Genomic DNA, 10301 nt, shown 5'->3' with positions numbered 1-10301 from the left:
ACAATAAGTTAAAAAATAAGAAGATTGGACCAGTACTGATCCTTCGAAAGATCAATGACAATGCTTACATTGTTGATCTTCCGGATGACATGGATATCTCACGTACTTTCACCACCGAGTATCATGAACCAAAGTAGGACGAGTTTTTTTTTAGTGAAGGGGACTGATGTAGAGCGGGTTGCAGACAATTTCATGTCAAGATGTACTAAAGAAGGCCCGATCGGAGGCAGAACTGATTAGGACCGTTAGAACCCTAAAACAGGCATATCTCGCAAACCGAAATAGTTATTCGATGTATCATATATGATTTTGGGGTAGGAGAAGCTGCTTTAGCCACCCAAACCCACTACGCCTGGTTGCCCACACCAAATTTGCGAGATTCCATTAGATCGACGGTTCAAAATCCTTTCTAATATCATTGTTATTAGTTATATTAAGTTTTAGTTCGATCATAACCGTTGAGTAGGAGTCATGCCCAACATGAAAGGGGTTAGAAATTTTAGGAGAATAACATGGTTAGGCTAAATTGGACACTATTTTTGGTTGAAGACCTTAAAGTCTAATAGAAATCACGACCATAGAGTTTGAGTTTGGAGTTTGATTATGAAACTTCTTCCTAGGTTTAGTATCATTATTTAAAAGGTTGTAAATTCAATTTTATGGTCAACAAATTAATTTTTGAATTTCAAATTTCTTAGAATTTATTTCTATTTTCCTATTTTTCCTTGTGGACTCTAAGGAATCTCTGTGAGAAATCTAGAGAAGATCCGTGAATTAGGAGTAATTATCCCTCGAGGAAGCCGTGATCGACCTCAAACACGTCCATGCGTCAGCTTGTGATCTGGGCAATACCGAGCTCCTGACCGCAATCCACGAATATTTGTGTTGGGACGCTAACTGCGACCTAGGAATGATGTTGGTATCGAGCTCTTAACCACGACCCGAGGTGGAATGCTAAGCTTTGACCAGTCTAAACAAACGAAAATTTGGCAAATTTTCAACAACATATATCGATTCACTTTTGCAGTGGCAGTACATAAGCAGTGTATTCTTTGCCAGGAGAATACAAGTCTTTGCCCCATTTCGCCTACAATGGTCATTGCTTGGGTGACCGTTGAAAGCGAAACAAATGATGGGATTATTCATACAGGTGGCCTGGTTGAGTGGAATCGATCATCATTCTATATACCTTACCACTAGTGAGCAAAATCAAGCAACGCTCTATTTGTTGTCCCCTTGTGAGCAGAATTAGGCATCGCTAAGCAGTAAGTTGGGAGTTATTTAGGCTCGTGCAATTTATCCTCGTGACGCCAGACATCTTCGCGGTTAGGCCCTTGCAAAGTTTTCGAGCATATGACTTATGGGTAATTTTTTTTCAAGGATCTCTGGTTAATAAAGACAGCAATGCTGTTCCCTTGCTGGTCAACCACCCCAACCCAGCTAAATGAAGTCATAAACAGCATGTTGACACGGCCTTCATAGAGAGTTTTTACAAAATCTAGCTGCACGCCCAACACTTCTAACAATCAGGCACCAAAATGAGCAACAGGGTTTGACCCATAACAGGCCAAGATCCGAACAACTAGCCCACCCCATTGCTAGCCTCCATATTGTGGAAAAGAGATGGATTTCTTCAACAGGAATTAAAACTAGTGGTGTGAAAAGCTTATTTATTCAACCGTTGGATGAGCTTGCTTGTATGAATTAGTTTTTTCACCCATCCAAGGGACATGAGACCATTTGGTTGTCCAGCTTATATTTCAATACAGCATTCATAAGTAGGGTACCAGTCAAAAGCTAGATGTCAATGAAAACGATCATGATGGACACATGAGAAATGATAGGGCAATTTGCACAAGAACTTGTGGTAATTCGCAGCACTGGGTACCAATTTGGCTCAGGTGTGAGAGATCTGGGCCAGTCAATGGGTAGATCCAGCCATGAACATGACCAGGTCCCAAAAAAGAAAAAGGGTTGGTCCAATTGATAGGATGTACATTTTGAAAATATAGACCGTTGTTTCAAACATTTTTCTTTCCACTTTTCCCCCTCATACATGTGGCCTACCCAATAATTGAGCCAACCAGCCTGATTTCTAGGCCACGGAAAGCCCCATTTGATGGGTGGACTGGATCCTGCAACATTGGATCCTGCAACATACCCCAAATGGTCTCTCCTGCAACGTACCCCAAATGGTCTCTTCAATTTCTCCTCATATGAATGGCCTAGCGTTTCACATCTCTATTTAAAAAGCATATTAGAATACAAAACTAAAGCTTCCCTATACACCACGTGCTACACAAGATAGAAAATGGTGAATCCAACATGGCTCACTAAATACAAAAGAGCTTTCATGACTTAGTCTCTCACTAGCCCTGTAAAAAATACATGCAACGCATTCACCTGAGCACCCACCTCTTGATATACAAGACAAACCCGCACAAGGTAAAAACAAGTCTCCACGAATACATCAAAATGATCAAAGGGTAGGTGAGACGTGGAAATAGTTGTGGTGTTATATAGCCAGATATGCCACTGTCACTGAGTACTATATTATTCTGTTCAAAGGGATTCTATCAGTTTGGCGAGTTACCTGTTCTAGAGGAGCAATTAGTTGTGGCATTGTCATACCCCCTGACATGATGATCTCTGGATAAAAATTCAGCAATAACACATCAGCACAGACACTTAAACACTGCATACTGACAATAAAATGCATCATCTGTCCTTAAGAATTCATCATTCATATTATTTATTTCCAGATTTTTTTTTGGGGCATTGGGAGACAGCTTGGACCCACAAGCACCAATTCAGCTTCTTTACCATCATCTTGGATGGTGCTCCCTGATACCTGATGGAAGAGAAAGCTGACATGGCAAGCATGCGCCTCACTTCTCCCAACACAAAATCAGCAAACGAGTACCAATTGAAGCCTAAGCTTTGCAGAAGAATTTACAACTATATTTCGAGATTTACTACAACAGAGTTCAACGGTAGTCTTTCTGAGGAACCCAACAGTTTAGGAAAGTAAGATAAGCTTGGGTAATTGCACCACACTCGTAATAGATGTAATTCCCTCCTTGCCCTTTTTTTAAAATTTTTTTTGTTAGCTTGTTAGTACACCCACTGTCAGTTCACACTTCGCTGTTAGCCACCCCCACTAGGGAATCGATACCAAGACCTCAGTGTTGAAACGAGGTATCTTTCACTCAGTCTACCACTTGAGCTATGGATCATGGTGTAATTCCCTCCTCGCCCTACACGTGACACAGGTTCAGGGATTGGACGCAGGTTATTTGGTGGGTAACTGTAGGGCAATTAGCCAAAAAACCGGAGTCAGAACATCCAGTTTTTCTGCTGTGCTTTGAGCTAAGCATTTGTCAAGCCACTGATCAGATTACCACAGGCTCTCCAGCACATGGCCATCCACGTGGCCCACCAAATCAGTGGTCCCAATCACTGAAAGAGAGTGTCACATGTGCGATAGAGATGTTTACATGAGCACATCATGAATCTCCATGGCATGCATGATCCTCATATGTGTAAGAACATGATTGTATGTGCAATGCAGCCAATAGTACCAAAGGAAGCTGGCACTGATAATTGTCAATAAGGAGGCAATCAGTGTCATTTTGGCCAGTTTCATATTGGACTATCTATTTTATATTAGAAACTACCTCTGGCACCCTGCCTGCCTCTGGTACCCTGGCACTAATTTGATCCTAGATTGTTTATTGAGGCTGGATTTGGAATGTGTGTAAAATGTCCAAGAGGAGATTCCTCCAAATGGTCATTGTGCATGTTGACCCCTGGCACTAATTTGATCCTAGAGATTGTTTATTATGGCTGGATTTGGAATCTGTGTAAATGTCCAAGATGACATTCATCCAAATGGTCATTGTGCTTGCTTCTTCATTTTAGAAGAGGCAAATTCCTAGCCATTTTGGGCCAGTTTCAAGGAGAGTCCATTCCGCATAATGTGGAATGTTCTTTCCTCACATTCCGACCATGGAAATTAGAGAACAAGAGGAAAATGCATAAGTAGGTCATTTTCCCATCACCAAAGTTTGTACTTCCTCAATTTTTCATGAAAGTAATAATTCCAGCATGTCAAATGCATGAAAAATATTTTTAAGAGAGAAAAAAAAACAAACAAACTTCTGGCACATTTCTCCTTGCACACATCATAGCACATCATTAGTCACAAGATGAGTTTCGAATCTGAATGTAGTATGAATAAATACTATATTGTTTTCAAAGTACCTCTTGTATTCTTTCATCAAGAACAATCATGAATGAGGAAGATTGTACATTTCTATAATAGTTCTATAAAAAAGAATGAAGGAAATATGAGAAATACAAGGAAAAGTCACAAGTATACCTATGCCTTCTCGAATGGACAGGTTTGGTCTTATGATTTCCTCAGAATTAACCAGAAAAATATCACCAATGTATAAATGGTTTGTAGGGACATACACGCTACATAATTCTTCATCTCCATTATCGTTCTGCAAACAGAAAAATTTCAGTCAAAGTGTGCAAGTTCTACATCATAGTGGTGAAAGCTTCATAATTTATACAGTCGTTCAGTTTACTTAAATGGAGCTTACTGACACAAGATGCCTGTTTGATTGCAAAAAACATGTCAACCTTTGAATTCCAATGACATTTAACACCATGTGCTTCTGTTTTCATTCATTCAGTGGTTTCGACATATGTAGGTCAGTGCTAGGTATAATTGTGCTTTTTTATTTGAGGACGGAAAGCACAACCACCATATGGGAAGTACTGGGAGCCTGTATGAACTGACTAACTACACTGATTGAATAAATGATGTCCGATCATGTCATGTAATTGTTAAGTACATTACTTTCCCAACAAGTCTGCAATACTACCCCGGATCATCAAATAGTTCTCCTTGATCTACACTCAGCTTCTGATTTGTATCCATGGGAGTTTCAAAGGCCTTGGCTCTCAAAAGACCTGTCACTTCCAGTAAATCCATCACATACTTCAGCTACGACAAATTAATTCCCATCTTTGATCTTGCAACCTCAATACCCAAAAACTATCGAACATAACCTAAATCTTTGGCGTAGAAGTGTTGCTCTAAAAACTTCTTCAACTCAAAAATACTTGTACTGTCATTTCTAGTAGATGATGTCATCTGCATACACGATAGCACCTGCCTCACTATGTTGCACAACGACAGAATGGTCAACTTGGCTACATTTTAATTCAAACTCAAGCCCCACCTTACTAAACTTATCGAACCAAGCTCAAGGAGACTGTTTTAAAACAGATCGATTTCTTCAAGTGGCATACTTCGCCGAACAACCCCTGAGCAACAAAGTCAGGCGGTTGCTCCATACAGACTTCTTCAATATGCTTTCCATGAAGAAAGGAATTCTTTATATCAAGTCGATACAGTGGCCATTAGAGATTCACAACAATAGAAATTACAACACATACAGTGTGAGGCTTGGCCACGAGAGTCTCTAAGAAGTCAACTCCTAAGGTCGAAGAATAACCTTTTGCAACCAAACGAGCTTTTAAATAGTCTACCAATCCATCAGGGTTATATTTGACTATATATACCCATCAGAACCCAACAGCACGATTTCTAGTTGTAACTCAGCTAATATCCAAATTTGATTTTGTTAAAGAGCAACCATCTCTCCATTCATAGCTTGTTTCCACCCATCACTATTGAGAGCTTCCTGGAAAGAGTGAGGAAGAGACACGGACGACAAAAACAAAACAAACTGTCAAAATGAAAGAGATAAACCATCAAAGGAAACAAAGTTAGATATGGTATGTTGAATGTATACCCTTATGAAGAGTGATGGGCAAATCACCTTTAGGTGAAGGCACTAGGGAAGACTTCAGAAAATGATCTGTTGACAAGATAGAAGAATTGATAGAGGACATGTTTCCATCTCTGTTTTTGGAATGTCTTGAGTAGACCTGCTAGGGTTGATCCACACGTTACACAAGACCCTTCTCCATGGACAAAGATGTCTAGCACAATAGGGAGAGTCATGGAACCTAATTCGAATTGCAATGATCATCCTCCCTCACAAAAGTATGGAGTATGTTCAAAGAACATGATATCATTCAACACATAACATCTACGAGTAACTGGATTATAATATTTATAACCCCATTGAATACAAGAATAACCAATAAACATGCACTTCACAGCTTTTAGTTCAAATTTGTTAGAAACATGGTCAAAATGATGCACGAAGCACACAACCGAATACCTTGGGAGGGAGATAAAAAAAAACATGGTGTTGATGATATAGAACAGAAAAATGTGACTTTCCACCTAAGACTAATGAAGGCTTCCAGTTTATCAAATAACATGCAATTAGAACTACACCACTCTAAAAAGAAAAGAAATATATATATATATATATATATATATTAACCTTTATATTCAACAACAATGCCCTAATGACCTCAAGTAAACAACAATTTTTATCCTCTGCCACTTCATTTTCTTGGGTCATGAGATCATCCATGAAGTTTGGTGAATGATGCCTTCGGATTGGAGATAGTAGTCATTTGATACATATCCCCTAGCATTGTCTGACCTCAGGCTACACACTTTAGCATTAAATTGACCTTTTTACCTGCATACGAAATTCCTAAAAACAAGTAAACACCTCATAATGATCCTTCATCAAGTATAACAATTTCATTCTAAAGCAATCATCCACAAAGACGAAAAATATTTAAATCAAATAAATCAAAAACACACACAAGACCTCAAACATCAAAATGTATCAAATAGAACAATTTCACTTTATCCTCGTTGAGGGAAGAATGACACTCTATGATGCTTGCTTAACTCACAAGCCTTTTACTCTAGCCTAGACGCATAATTCAACGAGGGGATAAGACTCCTTAAAAGGCAGGAAGACCAAGCATGGAATGCCTCTAATGAGGAGAGACTTTAGCCCGCAATGTAGTTTCAACCCCAGATATTCTGTTATCGAGATAATAGAGCCCATTCACTTCATGTCCTCCACTAATCATCCTCCCATCTTTAGATCCTAAAATTCACAATAAGAGGTGTAGAATTTGATAGAACAATTTAAGGATTTAGTTAGTTTACTTACTGAGAATAAACTTAGAACAAAATTAGGAATGTACAATATTGATGATAATGAAAGAGCTGGATAGGATGAACAGTACCTACCCCAAATACACGAGTTGAAGTACCATCAAATAATGTTACCTGTTGATGCTGATATCTCGACGTCCTCCTTAGATCGTTGTTCACCAGCAAAAGAAGATAACAATGGAGACCCTGGCTACGGCAGGGGACCCTCCAATGCCAAAGTGAGAGCAGGCAAACTTTGTCTAGTAGGACGTAGGGTTTCTGGGGTGTATTTGGGCGTACCTTTCATCGTAGCCAGTAGCGTGTTTGGCAATGCCTCTGCATGGCAAGTGCGTATTCTGGGAGGAATCTCCCCCCGAGCGTGTCGCAGTTATCTTCCGAGATCCTTGACGAAGATCTCGGAGAGATCTCTTTGATAAGATTTCCGAGTGGTCGGGATCCAAGAAGATCAGGATAGATGGCCAAGACCAACGTTCAGATCAAAAGGTTGAGGCCAATCTTCTAGAGCCGAACTGTTGATTGTGGTCGAGTCTTTCTTCGAGGCAAGTCAGGTCAATACTTTCGTTGGTCGTGATAGCTAGAGGTCGACCCGAGTCGAACCCTCCGCTGGCGGTTGGTTCGGCAAGCTGTTCGTAGAGGTCATGCTAGGTTGTCGAAGCCGAGCTACTTCCTTTGAAATGTTGTGTTATCTCTCATACTGGTTGTCCTGGTCAGTCCATTTTTACCCACAACAGTAGTCCCCCTACTTCTCAGCATCCTTTGTAAGCTCAAGAAGTAAGTCGGTGTGGACTGACACTTATACAATGTCTTGCGCCTGAGAGGTCGGGAGATCGGATTGGTTTGTCATTATTGCGGAAGAGAGAAGGGCGGATGTTGTGGAGATCAAGGGGGATCCGTAATGATCGCGATGATGCGCTTGAGGAGGCGTGTGCTGGAACGGAGCCTCTTCGATTCTCAGCCAATGACATGCAGGCACGTGTCCTAGCTTTGGAGGTCAGGTCGGCTTGCGAATGGGTGGTCACCACGTGGAGGGAGGCGTGAGCTATAACGCTTCTTCAATTAAGGCATTAAATGTGAGCAATTAACGCTCACAGCCGAAGACTATAAAAAGGGGAGAGAACCAAAATCCATTCTCATTTGCTCCCACTGTTATTGCTGCTTCTCTAGACCACCAGACTAGGCAATTTCCGATAAGTCGAAAATCCTCCTCCGCCGATCCCTTTTTCTCCTTTCTTGCTTGCTCCGTTTGCTTTTTGTTTCCTTCTTGGCCGGAATGTCCGATATCTCGAATGAATGGCCTGAGCTGAGAACCTTTCAGGGCGATTCCAAGCCGGAGAGTATAAACTCCCTATTGGGCGCTCCTTTTAGACCACCGTCTCCGATGTCATTGAGCCACGAACATGCAATGGAGTCCACTCCAGTAGAGAGGGGCAGTAGTTCAATCTTTTGCCGAGCAGCCCGTAGATGTTGGCCATTTTGGGTTAAGGCTGGGAAATGCCGACCTGGTTCGGATCAGGTTGAGTACCAGATACTTGATTATGCGGTACTCCGAGCTCCCGAACTTGGTGAGGTTCCGGGTGCTCCTCGCGAGGGCGAGGTGGCCATATATCTGGTCGCCTTGCAGTGTGGCCTCAAACTTCCTATCCATCGCATTGTGCAGGAGGTCACATCTCGCTTGAAGTTGGCCCTAGGCTAGATCATCCCCAATGCCTAAAAGGCTTTGTTGGGGACTTATATTCTATGGTTCCAACTCGAGAGTGCCGAGTTGACTGCCAAGGAGTTTTTATTTTTTTATCGGGCATAGGCTAGTCCCAAGCACTTGAGCAAGTATTACTTCTCGGCATGGGCGAACAAGGGCCTGGGCCCCCATAACTGGCAACTCATTCTCCAATAAGAATTGGAAGGACGAATGGTTCTGGGTGTCCGGGGAATGGGAGGCCCCAACAGCTGATGTGGCTAGGCTGCGATCTCGGGTCCCCAATAAATTTGTCAATCCAGGTCGTACATTACCGAGCAGTAGAATTGTAAATTTCTTTAGCTTTGTAATTCTGTTTGCTGATCTTAGTGGCAATTCTTACAATTCTTCTTCGGAGTCGGCCTCAGATTTCCGACCTACTGCTTCACCAAGTCAATCGTGAGAAGCTAAAGGACGCCGCTGACAGAGCTTGGAACAAGTTTATTACACTCGAGCTCCTACATTGATTTGGGCACTCTCTGACCGTCCTGTTAGGTAGACAGTAGATGGTTGAATTTTCTTGGGAGTTCTCATATTCCATTTTTTTTTTTTTTAATCTGACTGTAGATTTTTTGCTATATAGAAATGGCCAACCTCCCTTACCTTGCAAAAGGAGTTTGGCCTCCTTCTAAGACTGAGGTAGCCCAAAAGAAGACGAGGGTGAAGAGGAGAGTCGTTGTGCCCCCAGCAAAGCGAGCAGGGTCCTCCACAACTATGGAGGGAAGGTTGGAGCCCCGCGCTAAGGGGCTCATAGCAGAGTAGTCGGCTTCGTCCGCTGCGGGTGATGGAGCTCGAGACGCCCCTCCTGCAGTTCCTCCTCAGCCATTGGCTTTGGAGGTAGTAGATTTGGAACCTTCCCCGATTCAGGAGGAGGTTCCCCCTGTCGAGGAGCTCCAGCCCCCCGCGGCCCAAGTTTAGGCCAAGGAGGGTGGTACCTCGGGCCACCAAGCTAGCGAGGCCGAGGAGTCGAGTCCTCTACCCCTAAGGTATTACGTGAATAGCCTCACCTCGTGGATGGCTCGGCATGTCCTGGAGGGAGAGATCACAGCCCTGATAAATACTCACTCGATGACCCTTCTAGCCGATCTGGCTACGACTTTTTATAAGGTAGACCTCTTCCCCTTAACTTGTTGCGTCTATTTTCAAATCATCATTTTCTTCTAACGGGTCTTTCTCTTCTTTCAGGCCATTCCCGCTCTCCGGTCCGTCCCCCGATCGATGGGGCGAGTGGCTGAGTGTGAACAGGCGGAGGCGTCGCTCCAAGCCAAAACCACCGCAGCCGAGACCCTCTAACGAGCTCTAGTGGAATCTAGGGATGAGCAGGCAGCTCTGAAGATCCAGCTAGATGAAGCCCAACAGAAGGAAGCTTCGGCGTGGGCTGAGCCGGAGGGGGTGAGATCACGCCTCTCTTGGTCTGAAAGGGAGTGGGTCGAGACG

The 10301-nt window shown here is 42.7% G+C and overlaps 1 protein-coding gene across 1 annotated transcript in view; it reads right to left on the bottom strand.

The window, feature by feature from the left end:
* Positions 1 to 2305: 2305 nt before the first annotated feature.
* The window catches only part of LOC131237274 (protein LIKE COV 2-like), a 52422-nt gene continuing 44426 nt past the window's right edge, over positions 2306 to 10301 (bottom strand). Inside the window, exons 6-7 of the mRNA XM_058234965.1 lie at positions 4382 to 4508; positions 2306 to 2649 (exon numbers count right to left, since the gene is read on the bottom strand). Coding sequence (XP_058090948.1) covers positions 2549 to 2649; positions 4382 to 4508 — 228 coding nt within the window. The 3' untranslated portion in view covers positions 2306 to 2548. The remainder of the gene's footprint in view (positions 2650 to 4381; positions 4509 to 10301) is intronic.

The sequence above is a fragment of the Magnolia sinica genome, chromosome 2, assembly GCF_029962835.1.
Source record: "Magnolia sinica isolate HGM2019 chromosome 2, MsV1, whole genome shotgun sequence".
Taxonomy (NCBI): Eukaryota; Viridiplantae; Streptophyta; class Magnoliopsida; order Magnoliales; family Magnoliaceae; genus Magnolia; species Magnolia sinica.
This window is presented reverse-complemented; position numbering and strand designations above follow the sequence as displayed.